Consider the following 21,377-nt stretch of genomic DNA (forward strand, 5'->3'; position numbering starts at 1 on the left):
TAAGATTCTGGGATAGCACACCGTTTGAGATGCAGTGCATTTCAAGGTCATGTTTTACGGCTATGAAATTAAAAGAAGGGAACGATATAAGAACAAGTGGGACTTCCAGGGGTCCAGTGTTAATAATCTGATCTGGGTTGTTATTCCTTTTACTCTGTTCATACATTCTATGATTCCTCGTGTACAGTTTCGTGATGTATACTTCATGGCTTATTTATAGGATTTTGCAGACTTAACCGAACAATTCAACCTGGATGATGTTATGGAGACTCAAGGCAGCGATAGTGAAGTAGCGGATCAATCTACACTGTTGTCTCAGAGTTCAATGCATACTGTGATGCTCGTCCATCAGCAGCTTTGTCTAAGTGTTGCGAGATCTCGTTGGTATCATCAGAAGCAAGCACTGCATCTTACCAGAAATTACCTGACCGTGTTCCTGTCTTGTTACCAGACCTGTGCTTCCCTCATAGATTCCCTCTACCCTCTTATAGGTATGTGGTTTTATATTTAGTAGTATGGTTGAAGGGGAGGGGTAACTTTTTTTGTTCATAGGGTAATATGGATAACTTGACATTTTATGTGCATTAGTAAGTGTTATAGCGATTGTATCTACCGCACTGGATATGCTGCCATGACACCATCAGGTTCCACAGCACTTTACAAACCTCATTATCACTGTCCCCATTGGGACTCCCAATCTAAATTTCCTAGTATGTTTTTGCAGTGTGGAAGGAAGGAAACCCATACAATCCACTTGCAGAGATTGTCCTTGGTGGGATTTGAATCCAGGACTAAAGCAAAGCAACAGTGCTAGCCACTGGCAGCGCAGCACAGCCTACCTTACAAACTAAATGTCATCACTAGCAGGTGATGGGTTATCCAAGTTTAAAAACTCATGGCTGCTTTTTTTTAAAAAAAAAAAAATTAAAAACAAAACCGGTTTATTTACTAATGCGGCTCGGTCCCGTTTGCTTCAATAGAATTGGTGTGCACTACCAGATACACCCTATGGATAGGAAGGAAGCATTTGAAGAAAGCAGTAATGTTCTTTCTTCCTGTATAAGCCTTTTAATGAACAAATGAGGGGTCAGTTGTTATCAAAATTGTAGACCAGAGCATGATGAATGGCCAGAGGCTAGTGATGCTACTGTCCATCTCTCCTGCTGTGAAGGAGTTTGGGACAGCGTTTCACTGACTATGGCTTTCAGGAGGTAAGCAAAACATAATGTAAAATTAATTGGAGACAACATTGGGTTGAATTGGTCTTTAGAGGTTTTAAGGGGGAGTTCTGATTGTTTTAATCTTCCCGAAAAATCAAGGTAGGGTTTAAGTCATTATGCTTTTGGTAAACATTTATTTTGATACAGGGGAATACACAACAAAAAGCTATGGCTATGAAAATAAGAATATAAACTGGTTGGGTGGTTGATCCACTTTCTTGCAGTGTGAAGCGTGGATCCATGTTGGTTTTCTCTGAAGTTTCACAGAGGTAGGCATTGTCAGGAGTATTTGGTACGGCCCCTCGTATCTTGTCTCAAGTGTCGACTTTCAGGTAAATCTTTTGACCAGAACGTCATCCTTGGCCTGCAGACTGTGGGTGGATTAGTCTTGGTCAGGATCTGGAATGGAAAAGAGAACTCTGGCATGCGTTACTGACAATTGTTTGGTTAAAGCAATAACAAAGTTCACCAAACCGTCATGCCCTGTATTGAGTTGTTGTGGAAAGTAGCATCCTAACCTGGGTGGGCCCCCAAAAAGGATTTCATAGGGTGTGAGCTGTGTGATTCCCTGGGTGTGTTTCTCATAGAGTACAGGGCAATGGGAAGGATGCTGGCCAGGGCAGGGACACCTCCTGACTGATCTTGAGGATTTTACTTTTTAATTTCAACGTTTTTTTATTGTAAATAACATCAAAATAACATGGGTAACAGATAATATGTAGTACAAGGGTCCCCTCGCAGGGGGAAATATATCAGACTATAAAGAGGAAGATCAATACCGTTGACTTATTATGTTTAATTTTACAAATCAAATACACATCAATATAAACTCAACTGTTGTAATAGGTAAAAGAGGGGGGAGGAGGGAGGGGGGCTTAGAAACTCAGGCAATAGTAATGGGAGTTAAGTTGACGCAATCTAAAATTCGTGTAGATCTAAAGTCGTAGCCATCAGTTAGGCTGGGTTCACACTGCGTTAGTGTGACCCGTTTAACGGACTACGTTACACCGCGGCATTGAATGCAATGGCGGACGCCTCGCTAGCGCATGCCCACAATGGGCGTGCGCTAGCGATGTGCCGTCATTGAGTGACGGACCCGAGACGCGGGCTGCAGCGTTTCCGGGTCCGTCACTGCTAGCGCAGGTAGAGCTAGCAGAGCTCTATCTGCGCTAGCGGGATGCAAACACCGGCACTTGCTCTAGCAGCAGCCCGAACTTAGCCTTTGTGGTGTTTGTGCTATATGTTATACAGATAGTGACATTATCCTGGAGAAATCGTCTTCAGTCTATGACTTGATCCATGGGTCCCAAATACCTCGAAAGATTTCCAGAGAGTCAGATCTGGTGGCTTTGATTTTTGTATATAACATTATTAGATTTATCCGTCTTTTCACCTTTTTTATCGACAATGTATTGGTTTTACATTGTCCGGCTACGTGATTTCTAGTTGCCATGGTGATAAAATCGATAAGACGACAAGTTTTGTTATTGGCGTTGATTGGTCTGTCACCTAAAAGGAGTACTGTCGGTGTAAGGGTCAGTTCCTTTTTTAGGAAGAATTTAATTAATTTTATTACATCTTTCCAAAGAGATTTCACTATAGGGCATGTCCACCAGGTGTGAAGTATATCTCCCACGTCAACACATTCCCTGTAGCATTTATCTGAAATTGTAGGATTGATCTTGTGTAGATAACTGGGAACATGACGAGTTCTATGAAATAATGTAAGAGACGTTTCGAATGGCGAAATTTGATTGCTTCCTTTTTAGAATGTTTTCATAACATTTATACCATCTTTGTGGTGAGAGGGTTGTTTGTAGGTCTTCTTCCCATTGTTCCATGATTTTTAATTTCGAGTTCCCTTTGGGTTGGTTAAATGCAGTGTACAATCGTGATATTTCCCAGTGGGTAATATAAGCATTTCAATTCGAAATCAGTTGGTTTTGGATTTGGTATATTGATGGTTAAGGTTTGCAAGAAGTGAAATATTTGCTCTAATCTGAAATTTTCAGACATTGATACTTAGCGTTTCATAGTGAACGTTTGTTTCGACATTAATTTAAAATGTGTCGTGAAGCCTAGTTATCTTATTCTGTTTCCACGAAGTATGATTCCTGGAGGCTATGCCGAGGGAAACATGGGATTATCAAACAGTCTCCAAAGTGGTGATGGATGGGATTGTAGAGCGAATTGAAACCTGTTTGTTCTCCATAGGCGCAATGAATGTGATGTATAAGGTGAGTGTGTAGCTAGGTCCTTTGGTAAAGATCCAGTGGCCCAAATCAGACTGTCTAAGGGGTAGAGTGCTATGTGAGAGCTTTATAATTGAGGCCAGAGGGATGTATGCTGTTCTGCATTCACAGCTGCAAGTTGAGCAGTCTGAGCCGCCCTATAATAATGAGTAAAATTTGGTAAGGAGACATTCCCCTTGTCGTTAATGTCTAAATAAAATTTGTTGTGATGTGTTTTTTTTTGTTCCATGTAAAACGCAAGATATGTGAATGAATCGTTTTAAATGTCGTTTAAGGTATCTGGATTGACAGCTAATGAAACAAATACAGAAATTGGGACCGAGTTACCATTTTTACTGAGTGGATTCTCCTCAAAAAGGAAAGAGATGGGGAAGACCATTTTGATAGAGTTTGCGCCAAGTTTTGTAATGGGGGGTATAGTTATGCTTGAACAAAGTAGTTTTGGATGGCGTGAGATTGATTCCTAAATAGGTGATGTATCGCTTTGCATGTTGGAAATGGAAAGTAGTTAGAATTGAATTTTGGACTGTCGGACCGGGTATGGAGAAACATAATCTCTGATTTATCAACGTTGACCTTTAGTCAGGATATTTCCTCAGTGTTTGAGGGCTTTAATAAGGTTTGGCAGGCATACGTGAGGATTCGTTAATGTTAGTAAAAGGTCGTCAGCAAACAGGCTATGTTTGCCTATTGTTTGGCCCGAAATGTCCGGGTGTAAGCAAATCTTTTGGGCTAGAGGTTCCATGACTATGGCAAATAGAGCAGGGGAGAAGGGGCACCCTTGTCTTGTTCTCCTTTTGATAATTATTGGTTCAGGAGAGGTCGAACGCAATTTTAAGTAAGCTACCGGATCGTTATAGAGGAGTTTAAGTGAGTCAATTAATTGCTGCGAAATCCCCATTTTGTTCATAATGGTGAATAGGTGAGGCCAGATGACAGTGTTGAAGTCCTTTTCTATGTCTAAGGCTAATAGAATTAAGGGCGTTTTATGCTTATTGGCAGCATGTATAAGATTAAGGTTTTTGCGTATATTGTCCGGGGCTTGTCTTGTTGGTATGACCCAACCTGGTGCTTATGGACCAAGCTGGGAAGGCACTTATTGATCCTGTCGGCTATAACGGCTGAGAAGATTTTAAGATCTAAGTTTAATAAAGATATAGGCCTGTAATTTTTCATAAGTAGAGGGTCTCTCTTTGATTTTGGGACGACAAAAGTATGTACTCTATAAAATTCTGGGGGCATTGCTTGACTTTTCAGCATGCTGTTGCCATATGCTTGAATTAGCTAAGGTATTCAGAAATTTGTTATAATATAGGGCAGTCAGCCCATCTGGGCCTGGAGTTTTCCCTGTTTTTAATCGTTTGATGATGGACGAAATTTCCTCCTCAGAGATGGGAGAGTGCAGGGTAGCAGCAAAGTCTGGAGTGTGATTGCAGAGAAGTCATCTAATTTAGTTGGGGAGAAATTCGTAGTATCGGTGTATAATTTTTGGTAATAATTTTGGAATGTTTTATAGATTTTGTTTGGATTGGAAGTAGTTTGAGACTGTTCATCTTTTATAGAAAAAATGGAATTTAGCCGTTCTTTATTTTTTAGTTTACGTGCGAGCATTCGATCCATTTTATTGGAAAACCGATAGAACGTCGCTTGGGTCCACCTAATTGCCCGTTCAGTGCCGGTGGTCAATAGAGTATTTAATTTTAAATCATAAATTCAATTAGTTAGATATAGAGAGGGGTGTGATTGGTTTGCCAATTGTACCTTATAAAGTTCATTTTCTAGTGTTGACTGCTCATATGGGTTTTACTTTTTAGAGTCCCAATGAGCCTCTCATCTTCCCCGCTACTTTGCGGGTGGTAGGGTGTGTGTAAGCCTACCCTTGCCCCAACCATCTCCCAGAGTTCTCTAGTGATTGCCGCTGTGAATGCCGTAGCTTGGTCGCTTTCTATAACTTTGTGGATGCCATATCTGCAGACCATTTCCATCATAAGCCTTTTTGCTGTGGTCCGGGCTGTCAAGTTGGTCACTAGATAGGCTTCTGGCCAGCCTGAGAACATGTCCACCACCACCAGGGCATATTCATATTTTACTGCATTTGGATATGGTTGACCTAAATCCTCTGAAAGTGGTACAAAGGTTTGGCAAGATGTTTCTTTCTTACAGATCAGACTTGGTGTAAGCCCGTATTGTTGTAGTTACTCCTGGTGCCACATAGTACTTGTTGACAGTAGCATGCATTTGATTTTTTCCTCTGTGGGTGATTCCATGGGCCCATGCAACGACTGGGGAGTAAAGATTCCTGGGGAGGCACAGTTTAGTGCCTATGCGCCACAATCTTTGCCTCACTGCTTTCTTACTGAGCCATTGGTCCATTTATTCGGGTTCCACTTGCTCTTGATGTGTCTTCAATTTAGCTTTTGTGGGTGGTTGTGGTTCTTTTCCTCCTTCTGTATCTTTATTCCCGCTCCTTGTGACAACATGCACTCCTACTTCCTCTTTCCCTGGGTCCCAGAGGGCTGCTTGTTTAGCCATCTGGTCAGCAAAGTTATTTCCTTTTGCTTGTGCTGAGTTTAATCTGCCATGTGCCTTGGTTTTTATGACTGCCACTTCCTTGGGGAGTGATAGGGCTCTCATCAGTTGATGTATTGAATCTGCGTTCTTCACCAAGGTTCCGGTTCCGGCTGAGGTTTGGATTCCCCTTGCAGCCCCTAGCTGTCCAAAGTCGTGAGCGACCCCAAAAGCATATCTGGAGTCCGTATAAATGTTCGCCACCTTCCCTTCCGCCATCTTGCAGGCTTCAGTCGCAGCATGGAGTTCGGCTTCCTGTGCTGACATGGAAAGTGGCATAGATCCGGCTGCTACAAGTTCTTCCTGGGTTAGCACTGCCCATAATGTGTGGAATCTTCCTCCTTTGTCTGCGTATCTGGATCCATCTGTATAGACCACAAGGTCAACTTCCGGCAGGGGTTCTACGCACGTTTTAATTCATCTGTTGTAAGGGAAGAGAATGGGAGGTCTTGCTGGTGTATAACTGTTCTGGCTTCCTAACGTTGTCCGTATTGATCAGGTTGATGCTTGGGTTGGAAGGCCTGGTTGGAATTGGGAGGTGGTCCATAGTTGCCTTGAACCCGGGACCTGGGTGGTGTTAAGCAGAGACGTTGGGGAGTATGGCAATCCCTCTTGAAGTGCCCGTTCTGACCACACCTAAAACAGGCACGCTGTATTTGGTTATCTCTGCTAGTTGTCCGTTTCTGTGTCCACTGTTGGACCATGTGCTGGATTGGGGACTGAGTAGTACTATGGTGGTCTGGTCTGCAGCGAAGTGACTTTCATTAGCGGGGCAAATGGTTCATCCACATCTTCTGGGGTTTGGAGCAACATGGTTGTTGTCGTCTTTTTGTACTGGTGACGGTTTTTCATTAGCTACCTTCTCATATCCTTTTGCTGTCAGTAAAGCTGTTCTGAGATCCAATGTACTGTATTCTGGACAGTGTATGATAAACATATTTTTTACCTCCTCCCTCAATCCGTCAACAAAGGATGATACCTGAAGTTGAAGTTGGTTCTTGGTGTCCTTCCTGAAACCCAAATCCTGGAACCAACTGGACTATGCGTGGTATTTCTCAACACTTTCTCCTGGTTCTTGATGCATATCTTTCAGGGGTGTGGACGGATCCGTCAGTTTATCCTGTGCTCATGTCTTTAGTTGGGAGCAAAACTCCATTCCAGACTCCCATGTGGTGTCACTGGTAAGGCGGGAGTCATCCAAAGATGTTTATATCACTGGCCAATAAGCATCTCTGGCCTTTACAGACGGAGATCCTGCCATGTGGCTGAGTTAAACTTCTGTATCTGTACCATATGTCTGTAAAATGGCATGGGCTGGGCCTCTGGGTCCGTCAATGAAGATGCCAGCGTGGCTGCTTGCTGGGGAGTGAATTTGACATACATGACAGACTCCGGTGCCCTAGGGAGTGCAGCCTTGGTTCCACTTGCTGTTGTGCGAGGCTTGGCGGTGGTGGAGCTGGCAGACCAGGGAGTAGTTCTTCATCCTCTTCCATTGAGCAATGGGGCCGGGATGAGAGGGGGCGGCATCTGCACTTGTGGTCGGGCAGTGGGGGCTACCCACACTTGACAGGCATGCTACAAGACCTGAGCAGTCATGCTGTCATCACTAGCAAGCCTTACTTCTGATATGGAAAGTGGAACTGCAAAGTACGTGAGGATGGTATTGATTATCTCCCTGGCGCATGCCTGGAGTGGAAATCCGAATATACTGGTGCTGATGATGGGTACAGCTATCGTGTCCACATTTTGATTCGTATGGACGTAGTCCAAAACAGCCAGGACTGCTTGTCTGAGGATTGAAGCACTTTCACTTGGATCAGCAGGGTTGTAGATTGGGCTTGACTGCATGTATGATCAACTTGGTGGGTAGGTGGCTGGGACATGTCACCGCATTATGGCCTGGGTGTATGTGGCCCTGAAGGTGGATGTACAGCATCACAGTCACGTTGAATCTCCTTCCCACCTGCCGCGACTATGGCTTTTGCCAGTCCCTCTGCATGTCTGAGATTGGCGTTCTGGGGGTTCACTATGGTGTCCATGCGTTGAGTGACTATATCACCGAGTTCTGCCAGGAGGAGCAGGCTGGAGGAAAAGTTGTTCAAAAAAGGGTGTCCACTGTTCAAGGGGAGGACCGGCTGTGGTTGACGTATCATCCCACTCTTTGGTGGGTTTGATACGAGGGCACCTCAGGAAGACTAGGAGCACTGCCTGGTCTTTCTGAATTATGCGGGAGCTGAGCTGATGGTGCTGGGTATCCAGAGCTTATGTTAATATTATTATTGGAGGGGTGGGGGCTGAGTATCGGAGGCATAGTATGGGGTATAGCGGTACTATCGAGGATATAGGCGCTGATGGGTTGGGTGGCGGAGTATAGTACTGGCCATTAAGGATGAGGATGGGGTAGGCCACCGTAGGTGACGGTGTTATTTCTGTTGGGGCCTTCTCTGGGTGTGGTTTGGGTGTCCCAAAATGGCCGCCATCAGAAGTAGGGGGATGGGCTCCTGGAGCAACGGGGGTGGGGCTTATGAGACTGGCGGGCGTAGGCGGGGTGCCCTACAGGCAGAGCATGTGTCCCGCCAATCAGGATTTTGCTGACCACAGTTTGAGCAGGCCCAGCCCCCTGGTCCGCCATTATCAGGCGGCGGCTAGTCGGGAATTTTGTAGTACACATAATACATTATTTTACCTTTTCCGTCTGCCTGCTCTTTTTCCACCCACCCTTCTCTAGACTGATTTTCTGCCGTTCTACACCAGGGTGAAGCTGCTTTCAATAAACCTTCATCTTCTAACTTGCCTTTCCTCTCCTTCATAACTCCCCGCCATTCTAACGGTTGCAATCTGCCTTTCTTAGGGAGTCTGCACACTTTCATTAACTGTTTCATTTTCTGTACGTTTCTTCCCCTCTGGTGGCCAGTATTGTACTGCAGTCTAGCCTGTCTTCTCCATTTTTATCACCTTTTCCACCTCCCCTCATGTAAGTCATGAATTTCTCAATAGTCTATTGAGACATGCGCCTCAAGGACGAACAAAACAAAAGACGGTGCTTCAGAGCTTAATCTCGGCCAGCCAAGACCCGTTCACAGTGCGGGGGTTCAGGGGGGTGTCTGCCAGTCTCTTGCGCCCTCACGGCTGTGTCACGGCTGTGCGGGGGGGTGTCCAACCGCGCTGTGCCTCTGCATTCGGAACCGCTTTGAAAATCTGGTAGTCACACAGAACTGCGCTCACCATACCAGAGACTACTCCCCCTCCTTCCCACTCAGTCACAGGCAGGATGGTATCACCACTGCCAGCAGCGCCTTCACACAGACACACACACATGCAGGCAGTAGTCAATCAGGAAGTTACGGCTTCACCTCACGGTCAGTGACAGTAGTGGGTTCTTCGGGCCACACGGGGAATGCTCCCTCCCACTGTATGGGATAACGCGGACAACCATCAAACACAAAAGGGGTTACCGGATCCATCTTGCATAACCAGGTGTTGTCCCGGAAGCAGGCGTCATCTTGCCATATTATGCTTAAGCGAGCTTATGTAAGGTCAAAATTGATTTCATCGGGGGCGTGGCTATGTAGCTGAAGAAGCAGGAAGCACCTAAGGAGAGCTCCAAGTATCCTGAACTGATTTTGCCATAAAATAGTGAATATAGCTGAGCGAAAATAAGCCAAACCTGAGCCCCATACAATAGAGAGCCCTGTGGACCTCCCGGGAGACCGCTGCGGAGATTCGTGGAGCCGGGAACAGCGGGAGCTGAAGCGGGCAGGAGGCCCCCCGCGTGTAACGGCGGCCATTTCTGGAACGCACGCCGGGAGACACAGAGCGCGGCGCTGCTTCCAGCTGGAGCCCCGGACCCTCTGTCACCTTAGAAGCGGCGGTGACCGACCTCGCTGGTGAGAGCAGCGAGATACCTGCACGCAGGAGCGAGGAGGGTATACAGAGCGCGGCGCTGCTCCTTGCCGGAGCTGGGTCCCTCTCTCATCCCGGAGGAGGCGGCGGTGGACGGTACCGGTGGATGCGGTGAGGTACCTACGTACAGGAGCTGTGGGGGCTGGCGCTCCGGACGGCTGCAGCGATAATCTGAAGCGGCGGGAGCTGCGGAGACAGAGACACCAGGAGGGCCCACGTGCAGCGGCGGCCATCTTCAGCACGCGCGCTCCGGAATACAGGTCGCGGCGCCATCATTTTCTGCTGGGACCAGACTTTTCTTTCGCTGGAGCCGACGGAGACAGGACCGCAGTGGTGAGAACGTGGACCGGTATGCAGAGACTGGGAGACCTGAGGGAGATAGCGGTGCACACGGGGAGCAGTGGCCATTAATATAGCGCGCTCCCTAACAGCAAAGGGAGCGGTGCCTTTCAAACCTGCGGTGCTGTTTAGGGGATAATTAAACTTTCAAAAATTAGAGGGGTGGTGCGGTGTGCGCCCTGAAATATTGGGCCCTGTGCCCCCCCTATCATACAGCCGCCTCATTGACAGCACCATAACATTGGGAATTAACCCCTTCACCGCTGTTCCCCCTCTATCCATAAACTGAGTGCCTGCCCAGCCATATTGGACCTAAGTAATCACCCAGACAACTACCCTGTGATTCTCATTATTTGTCAAGTTTACGGAGACTTGGAGCGCAGTCCAGCACTATATATATAGGACCTGGGGTCGGAGTTCGATCCATTTAACACCATAACATCAGAGCACAGCTTATCTACAATTACTTTTGAGGTTGTTTTGTGGGATCCCCCCTTGCGTATACCCGCCATGCAGCATCCTAGAGGAGCGACAGCGGCTGAAAAGCTTAAAAAATATGCCAAAGATGACTCCCATGATAATGTACGCAACCTTAGAAACAACCCTACATCATCTCAACGCAGGGGTCGCCCCTCTGATGGTACTGGGGAGGAGGAAGAACTGACTCTTAAACAGGCATCGGAGCAGTTGATGCAGGCCATCTCCCTCACTAGATCATCTCTTACTGAGAAAATAGAGGATGTACATACGGAGGTGGGCCGCCTGCGGCATGACATGCAAACCATGAGGGGACGTATTTCTGAGGTTGAAACAAGGGTATCCCACATAGAAGACACTATCACTCCTATGGAGGCTAAACTGGCTAAAGCTACTGGATCCGTAAATGCATGGAAGCAAAAGGCAGATGATTTGGAAAATAGGCTACGCCGCAACAATATCCGAATTATAGGTCTTCCGGAGCGGTCGGAGGGTCAGCGACCTGAACAGTTCTTAGAGGAATGGCTTAAATCTTCATTGGGGGATGAATTCTCCTCAACATTTTCGGTAGAGAGGGCCCATAGGGTACCGGCGAGGTCTTTGCCTCCCGGGGCCCCGCCACGACCTCTCCTGGCACGCCTCCTTAAATGCAGAGACAGGGATGCCATCCTCCGCTTGGCGCGGCAGAAGGGCCTTATCAAATTCGATAATGCCACCATATCAATCTTTCCAGATTTTTCTATGGAACTTCAAAAGCAGCGGGCACGATTTATGGATGTTAAGAAACAACTCAGGGATAAGAACATCGTCTACTCTATGCTCTATCCAGCCCGGCACCGTGTCGTCCACAATGGCTCTTCCTTATTCTTCACGGACCCAGCGGAGGCAATTGAATGGATGCGGTCTCGCGGGGGTCCAAATGTGGAAGATCCCTAACCTGGACTCCTTGATCAAAGGCAACACACCTAGAGCTTTCCGTAGGGGTGCGGGAAAAAAGTCAACAATACCGGACACTGTATCCAGTGAGGGTATCCCCTTTTCAATCTGACTGTGGGAGAATGGAAATACTCTCCCCTACTGTTCAAGTTTTTTCGTTTCTTTTGGTCTTATGTACCAGTTTTGATTGTTTATTAAGTAAGACTGCCGCTGATACTAACTCTTTGCCCTGTATGATACTGCTGGAATGCACCCGAATAATGATGTTATGCATTAACTTTTTCTTTAAAAGTAAACATGGGGGCTGAAATTATATGTATGACATGGAATATACGAGGTATCAAAACCCCTAGAAAGAAAATTAAGGAATTAAGGTATTTTCTCAGATAAAAAGGTGCCATCCCCACATTGTAGCACTAATAGAAACACATTTAACAAGAGATACGGCTAGATGTGTGCAAAAACCATGGGTACAATGGGCCTTGCATGCCTTCCACACCAGTTATTCCAGAGGGGTCTCTTTACTGATACACAGGGAGGTCAGATGGGAGGCCAAGGAGGCGAGACGTGATCCCGAGGGTCGCTTTGTCTTTGTGCATGCATTCATCAACTCACGAGAGTATGTGTTATGTATCTATAATCCCCCCCTGCCAACATGTCAATTCTTCGTATGGCTCTAGGCTTCTCCTTAAAATATCCGGAAGCAAATGTTATCTGCATGGGAGACTTTAACTTAGTTATGGATCAATCTATGGACAGATTGAGACTAGATGACGTAGCATCAGGAGACACTTTACCTCAACCCCCCTCTCAATTGGCACTGTTTATGGATGGTAGTGGTTGGCTGGATTTGTGGAGAATGGGTCACCCGGGGGTCAAGGGGTACACTTGTCACTCATCTACTAGACAGTCACTATCTCGAATAGACTATATTTGGGTCGAGTGGATTGGCATTATGGATGGATAGTATTGAACATGGTAGTCGGGGGATCTCAGATCACAGCCCAATTATTCTTAAACTCAAATTTGGACAATCCAATAATAATAGTAAGTCCTGGAAATTGAACCCCTTCTGGTTAAAATTAATAGACGCTAGCGATAGGACGATTGATCAGCTGAATAGTTTCATTCTAACACACTCGGAACTCCAAAACCTCGGTTTATTTTGGGACACCCTGAAGGCATATTTGAGGGGATGTCTGTCCTCTACTATCTCCTATATTAAGAGGGTAACGGCGAAAGAGGATGAGGAGATGGAACAAAGATTAAAAGACTCAGAGGCCACTTACATAGCCAACCAGTCCAGCAGTAATAGAATTGAATGGCTTACTTCCCAGAGACTATATACCCAACATGCAGATGTTAAGTCAAAGCGCAAATTATTTTTCACTCGCCAAGCCTATTTTGAACTGGGAAATCAGGCCAGTACACTTTTGGCCTTCTTGGTACGCCAACACAATACCTCCAATACTATATTGCAGATCCGGGTGTCCGATGGCTCTTTAGTATCCTCTACTGAAGGAATACTTCAAGGCTTCTATGACTATTATACCTCGTTATAAAAAATCTAGCAGTGGTTCTGGTATTGATGAATGCTTAGGTTATTTATCGGATATAACATTCCCCTCACTGAGCCCATCCCAGCAAGCCCTTATGGAGGCTGAATTTACCCTGGAGGAGGTAGAACACGCTATAACAGATATGGCAGCTGGAAAAGCCCCGGGACCTGATGGGTTTCCCATTGAGTTCTATAGGAAATACCGTGACAAACTGGCACCTATACTGCTGAAGGTACTCAAGGGAATATGGGAGGGGGAATCTGTACCCGAAACGTTTTATGATGCTAATATTGTTGTACTCAGGAAGGAGGGGAAGGATCCTCTGGATTGTGGATCATATAGACCAATCTCTTTGGTGAACGTAGATTATAAAATTTTCACTAAAATCCTAGCCACTAGATTGAATAAGATCATATTAGATCTCATACACCCGGATCAAACCGGTTTTATGCCTGGGAAAAATACTTCTGTCAACATCAGACGGGTACAGTCGGTCATACAATATAGTTCTCTGGAACCAGACAACAAGTGGGCATTGGCTTCGCTGGATGCAGCCAAGGCTTTTGACTCCCTCGAATGGCCCTTCTTGATTGCATGTTTGCGGAAATATGGGTTTGGGAATAAATTTTTGAGAGGGATAGGTACATTATATGCGAAACCTAGGGCACGAATGGTGGTGAATGGCTCAATGTCTGCACCGTTTTCTTTGCACAGAGGAACTCGACAGGGGTGCCCTCTCTCCCCAGCTTTATTCGCCTTGGCGATAGAGGCCTTGGCAATACGAATGAGGTCTTCTGTAGATATTAAAGGGATACATATCGCTGATAGGGTGGACGTCATCGGTCTATATGCTGATGATATGGTGGTGTTTACGGATCAAATGGAGGACACATTACCGAAAGTAATAACGATGATAGATAGATTCAGTAAATTTTCTGGCCTTTATATAAATTGGGAAAAATCTGCCCTGATGCCTCTCTCCCATACTCCAATGTCCTGCCTTGAAACCCTCTCACTGCTACCCATTGTCTCCAAGTTTAAATATCTAGGAATACATATGTCCCAGAGTAGTCACCTAGACTTGCATCTTAATATATTTCCGTTACTAGATGTGGTTAAATCCAAATTTGCTACCTGGGACAAACTACCATTATCTGTGGCTGGACGTATTAATCTCATAAAGATGATATTGCTCCCAAAGCTGAGCTACTGTTTTCAACACAGTGCGGTTATAATACCTAAATTTTTTTTTACAACCCTAAATTCCCTTACTACATCTTTCATATGGGGAAAGGCTAGGCCTAAACTTAAATTATCCACCCTACAAAGACCCAAACAAGGGGGTGGGGCGGCCCTGCCAGACTTCTACCTATATTACCTTGCTGGTCAGGCTAAAATGTTGAATATGTGGATGCCCGGGAAAACTCTTCCTAACTCTGAAAACCATATTCTGTACTCAGCCAAAATTGATTGTCCACTAGGATTTTTGGAGATGGAGAGAACTACTGTTCCTCATTTACTACCTTTGCTTCGGTTGACACGATCAATATGGAGGCAAATTAAAAAGGTAACGGGATTTGCTGATATAGCAGCTGAAATGCCATTGTGGAATAATGGTTATTTTCCGGTATTACTGGGTCATCCGTCCACTGAATTCTGGATATCGTATGGTGTCCTTACAGTAAGAAATCTACATTATCAGGGGATTTTTGTTTCCTTCGAACAGTTACAAAATACCTACAACATACCAAAATCTCAATTTTTCCGTTACTTGCAACTAAGGTCAGCCTTCCAGTCACATATGCGGAGTGTGGGTACGGGTCGAGCTATCTCAGATTTACCGTTAATAGGTATCCTTAATTCGCAGGGTCCCCAGGGACTTATCTCCTCTTTGTATACCTATCTGTTATCCATGGGTGAGGGATCTACCATAGATTCAATTAAGGGGAAGTGGGGACGGCTGCTCCCAGACACACTGGGAGAGGAATGGGATGAAATCTTGGAGTCCCCAACTAAAGTCTCCCCATCAGTTAATAATAGGATGACCCAACTATATATCATATATCAATCCTATTTGACCCCGATTCGTCTTTTTAAAATGGGTCGTCTACACTCATCAGACTGCTTGAGATGCCATTCTAGCAATGCAGATTTTATCCACATGATATGGAAATGTCCTATTGTCTTCCAATATTGGAATGAGGTAACGACATTATTGGCATCACTGGTGTCGATCCCTGTCCCACTTGAACCCCTGGTGTGCTTATTTGGAGTATGGGAGGCAGAGACTTGGGATCATCATACGGGAATTTTTCTGAGGGAGACGCTGTTTTTGGCACGAAAGGTGTTGGCTCTGAGATGGATGGGTGGTTCTTGTCCAACTCTTAGAGCATGGGTGGACTTGGTAAATTCCATTATTCCGTATGAGCGGACACTGTACCAGAATAGAGGTAATCCAGCTAAATTTGAGAAGATATGGGGAAGATGGAACTCCTCCTGTCATACTGTTTAGGTTAAATAACTTAACAAATATACAAGGAAAAGGTGTAAGATTGCGGACATTGTCTACTCACAGGGTAGAATCTATCTAGAACTCTCCTTTAAGCGGCAGCATGTTAGTTTTAGAGGTTTTATTAGAAGTTAATGTAGTTAAAGTTTGAATAGGATGTAAACAAATGATTGACATGCATTGCTTGTAACCTTTACAATATTCCAGACATGGCTATGTGTGGTAATTCTATGTATCTAATGGATAATAATGAATATAAGCAAATGTATGTATGGTTCATGCTGTAATCAATAAACGAATTAAAAAAAAAAAATTGATTTCATCAGCCATACTCTCCTTCACACACTCCTAATTGTTACTACAAAGCACTTTAAATTTAAAGTGAACCGTGACACCGCTCTCTGAGCTGATCTTAAATCAAGTCTGTAACATAAGAACTAATGTGGCCTCTGAAACTTGTATGTCACCTGACTTAATGTATGATGTGCTCAAAGAGCTGGGGACATGGCAGAAACACTTGCTCCTGTGATAAAACAAAGAAGCAGACAAATTAATTTCCTCTGGCAAAGGAGCAGCTGAGAGTCCCAGCTCTGTCACCAGGATATTAATTATTGCTTTCTTCCCTGTCAGGAGCTATGTTTGCGCAACTGTGAACTGTAGCAGCTCTAGATTGCAACACCACAAATAACACAGTACATGTCAGGGGTACATTTATGTGATTATCTCAGCACAAGAACATTTTTTAAACACATCTAACTATGAGTTGTATTATTATTCCGAGATCTATTGATTACAATGTACTTTGTTCGTTGGACAACCCCTTTAAGGCCATGTGCACACTTTGCGGGGTTCTCCCGCAGCGGATTTGATAAATCTGCAGGGCAAAACCGCTGCGGTTATCCCTGCAGATTTATCGCTGTTTGTTTTTGCGGTTTCCGCTGCAGGATTACTCCTATACTATTGATGCTGCATATGCAGCAATATGCAGCATCAATAGTAATGGTAAAAATAATAAAAATTGGTTATATACTCACCCTCTGCTGTCCCGATCTCCTCGGCGCTGCACGCGGCGCTCCGGTTCCAAAGATGCTGTGCGAGAAGGACCTTCGTGACGTCACGGTCATGTGATCGCGACGTCATGTCAGGCCCTGCTCACACAGCAACTGAGACCGGACGGCCGCGTGCAGCGCTGAGAGGTGAGTATATCATCATTTTTTTATTTTAATTCTTTTTTTTTACACTATTTATGGTTCCCAGGGCCTGGAGGAGAGTCTCCTCTCCTCCACCCCGGGTAGCAACCGCACATTATCCGCTTCCCTCATCGTGGGCACAGCCCCATGCAGGAAGTAAGCGGATCAATGCATTTCTATGGGTGCAGAATCGCTGCGATTCTGCACAAAGAAGTGACATGCTGCGGGTTGTAAACCACTGCGTTTCTGCGCGGTTTTTCCCGCAGCATGTGCACAGCGGTTTCCATTGTGTTTACATTTACATGTAAACCCTATGGAAACTGCTGCGGACCCGCAGCTGCAGAAACGCTGCGGATCCGCGGTAAAACCCGCAAAGTGTGAACATGGCCTAAGTCGGATTCCCTGCCATGTGTTAGACCAGTATTGATGGCACGGGAAAGGTAAAAGACTAGTTCAAACATTTCAGAATGGCCACTGAATGGTAAACTGAGGCGGTGGCAGCATAAACAAAGGCTATAGATATGGTATAGATAAGAAATGTATAGTTACATTTATTGTCAAGGGTCACTTAAAAGGAATTGACTTCTGCCCTAGTTGAGTTCACTGATTGGCTATAGTGCTGTCAATGTGTCATTTGTGCCAGGGCTGTGGGGTTGGAGCCAGTATAAAATGGACAGACTTTGACTCTTAAAATATATAATAAATTGGGTCCAGTAGTACAATGCAGAATGTTTTCATAAGAATTTAGGAAAGTTATGAAATGTCCTATAAATGTCTGTTCTGTTACTGATCTAAGGATCTTGACTTTTAGCTGAGATGAATCTGTGCTGCACTTTATGTACACGCTCAGTAGTGCGGCAGTGCCGTGGGGTCGTGGTTGAGATGAATCTGTGCTGCACTTTATGTACATTCTTAGTAGTGACCAGTGCTGTGGAGTCGGCATCAGTGAATTGAGGAGTAGGAGGTTTATGTTACCGACTCCACAGCCCTGGTTGGCCCTGCAAGCAATAACGGACATCAGGAATAGTGACGTAGACTCAATAAGACTTTATAAGAAGAAATTGCAGCCAGTGGATGGAAGTTTAAGCGAATAGGAATCCCTTTTAAAGCGACAACTGATCTGTAGGGAAATAGTGCTGCATGTTTTTTCATTACCATGGAAAAATCCCCTCAGCAAAACGCCTAAATATTAATTAAGCAAGTTTGAAGTAAACTGGTTTCTGGCACATTATATCTGTTAAGTCATGTGCTTGTTTGCTACATTCTGTAAGACACTCCACTGGTGTTTTCACCTGTGTGCCTTTTTCTTATAATATTGAGCATGTCCTTACCACTTATTTCGTTTTATTCTTTTATGTTTTAATTTAACTTTTAGGGGCTGACCTAAATGATCATCTTTCCAGCAGCCATCTGCTGGCAAGCACGCTCCTGCAGAACACAATATTGGGGAACAGTGCCTCCGACCTCGTAGTGCTGCATGAAGGCCCTTATGACTTTTATCAGCATCCTAACATCCAGCAGGTCACACAGTGCCAATGTGTGCTGAGGCGCTTCAGCGAAGAGCTGAGCAAGTTGATGGGAGATTGGCCAGATCACCCTGCCTTGCTTCAGGTGAGAAAAGAGCAGGTTCTGATTTAAATCCTTAAGACTACGTAAAATTAGAATTCTGTATGACAGAATCCTAAATGTGAATGTCCATCCTTTTTTATTTTTAGAGGGTTTACAATTTGTGCTGATTTAATGTATTTATTTTTTATTTTTTTATCTCTAGCTTTGACATACATTTAAAAAATAGCATGTGGGTTAGCACCAGCTTCCACTGGTGGAGCTTGGGGATTTACTGCATAATGACTAATAGTTGCATTGAGTAGGTAGCAGTCCCCAGGGAAGTGGGGGCTGCAGGTTATAAATCGGTCTCTTCAGGCCATGTTCACACGTTGCGGATTTTGCCGCTGCGGGTCCGCTGCAGTTTCCATTGCGTTTACATTTACATGTAAACCCTATGGAAACTGCAAACCGCTGTGCACATGCTGCAGAAAAAAACGCGCAGAAACGCAGCGGTTTATATTCCGCAGCATGTCACTTCTTTCTGCGGAACTGCAGCGGTTCTGCACCCATAGACCTCCATTGTGAGGGTCAAACCCGCAGTAAAAAATATCTTCGGGTTTTCTGCGGTTTTGGGTGTAGAAACCGCTGCATCAGGAAGTGCGGGGAAGCTGGCGGAAGTGCGTGGGCGGAAGTGCGTGGGCGGAGTGTGACCGTCAGCATGGAGGCATGTATGTGTGTGTATGTATGTGAAGTCTGTGTGTGCTCGTCTGTCTGTGTGTGTGTGTGTGCGTCTGTCTGTCTGTGTGCGTCCCCATGCGACGATAGTGCCACCCAATTGTGCTAAGTCGTCGTATGGGATTACTACTCCCATCCGTTATTAGGATGGGAGAGTTGTCCCTGTGTCCGGCGACTTAGCACAATTGTCAGTAAAACACAAACACATACAATACACGTAACATACATGACAGACATTACATACAACATATAACATAGAGTATATACTCACCATACAGCACACTGGTACGCGAAGCCCTCGGTCCCCTAGGGAAAAAGTCCAAAAAAAATAAACAAAATCCATACTCCCTGTCCGCAGAATCCAATACCGAGTGTCCCACGCCGATCGCTTGCTCTCCGGCGATACACTACCAGGAGCGAAGCTCCTAGCAGTGTATCGCGTCCTTTACCGGAGTTCAGCGGCTCCGGCGGCTCTATTTACGGCAGTACAGCTGCGTGTGAACTTTCCCACGCAGCACTGCCGTAAAGCAAGAGTACCGGGGTCAATGAACGCCGGTAAACTCTCGCGCATGCGCAGTTACACACCGACAGGAGCCATAGCTCCTGTCAGTGTGTTGCTGCAGCCGTGGAGAGCAGACATATCTCTGGATGTGTCTGTTCTCCATGGCAGATCGTCGTGGGACACTCGTTGGATTTCTGCGGACAGGGCCAGGGAGTATGAATTTGGTTTGTTTTTTTATTTCTTTTGCAGGTCAAGGGTCTTCAGATGGATTGAGCGTATAATAAAGAGTTTGTCAAAAAGTGGGTGTCTTTATTTCATTAAAATATTTTTTTCTAGTGTCTTTGTTTTTTTTTAACCCTTTAATAGGATTAATAATGGAGAGGCGTCTTATTGACGCCTCTCCATTATTAACCGGGCTTAATGCCACCTTACAATAGCAAGGTGACATTAACCCCTTATTACCCCATATCCCACCGCTCACGGGAGTGGGAAGAGAGGGGCTAAGTGCCGGAATTGGCGCATCTTTCAGATGCGCCTTTTCTGGGGCGGCTGCGGGCTTCTATTTGTAGCCGGGGGGGGGGGGGGCGCAAATATCCATGGCCCCTTTCCTAGGCTATGAATATAAGCCCACAGCTGTCTGCATAGCCTTTCTGGCCTAAAAATATAGGGGGACCCCAACACTTTTTCGGGGGGGCTCTCCCTATATTTGAGAGCCAGAAAGGCTACGCAGACAGCTGTGGGATTAATATTCATGGCCTGGGAACAGCCAGGGGTATTTTAACCCCTTCCCAGGCCAAAAATATTGGCCCACAGCTGTCTGCCTAGCCTTTCTGGACTAAAAATATAGGGGGACGCTACGCAATTTTGTTTTCCGGGCCCCCCTGTAGTTTAGAGCCATAAAGGCTACGCAGACATCTGTGGGCTAATATTTCTAGCCTGGGAACATCCAGGGGTATTTTAACCCCTTCCCAGGCCACAAATATTGGCCCACAGCTGTCTGCTTAACCTTTCTGGCCTAAAGATACAGGGGGACCCTATGTCATTTTTTTGGGGGGTCCCCCTATATATTTATTTAACCTTTTAATAGGATTAATAATGGATAGGTGTCTTATTCACGCCTCTCCATTATTAACCGGGCTTAATGCCACCTTACAATAGCAAGGTGGCATTAACCCCTCATTACCCCATATCCCACCACTACACGGGAGTGGGAAGAGAGGGGTTAAGTGCCGGAATTGGCGCATCTCATTTTGATGTTTTCACAGGGTTGGACAAGGAAATGACATCATGTGTTTTTGTTGTTTTTTTTCCCACTGCAGTTCAAGCTTTATTTGTGTCAAAAACACAGACAATCTGCAGGGGAAAACGCACTAAAAACCGCATCAAAAAACGCACCTGCGTTTTCTGCCAAGATCTGCGGTTTTTAGTGCAGAAAAATCCGCAGGAAAATCTGCAATGTGTGCACATAGCCTCAAAGGCTATTGCGCTCAGTATTAAGGGGAACCTGTCACGACCACATGCAGTCTGATCTGTGAACATCATTGTCTAAAAAAGGAAAAGCTAAACAAAATGTTATCTATACAGGCTTGTTTCCTTTTATTCCCTGTACAGTCATACAGAGTCATTCACTGCACTGACT

The 21,377-nt window shown here is 45.3% G+C and overlaps 1 protein-coding gene across 2 annotated transcripts in view; it reads left to right on the forward strand.

The window, feature by feature from the left end:
- MDN1 (midasin AAA ATPase 1) overlaps positions 1 to 21,377 on the forward strand; it is a 334,505-nt gene that overhangs the window by 246,651 nt on the left and 66,477 nt on the right. For both annotated transcript variants that reach the window (XM_077289726.1, XM_077289727.1), the window contains 2 exons: positions 221 to 491; positions 18,329 to 18,564. In XM_077289726.1, the coding sequence (XP_077145841.1) occupies positions 221 to 491; positions 18,329 to 18,564 (507 nt within the window). The remainder of the gene's footprint in view (positions 1 to 220; positions 492 to 18,328; positions 18,565 to 21,377) is intronic.

The sequence above is a fragment of the Ranitomeya variabilis genome, chromosome 2 (genome assembly GCF_051348905.1).
Source record: "Ranitomeya variabilis isolate aRanVar5 chromosome 2, aRanVar5.hap1, whole genome shotgun sequence".
Lineage (NCBI taxonomy): Eukaryota > Metazoa > Chordata > Amphibia > Anura > Dendrobatidae > Ranitomeya > Ranitomeya variabilis.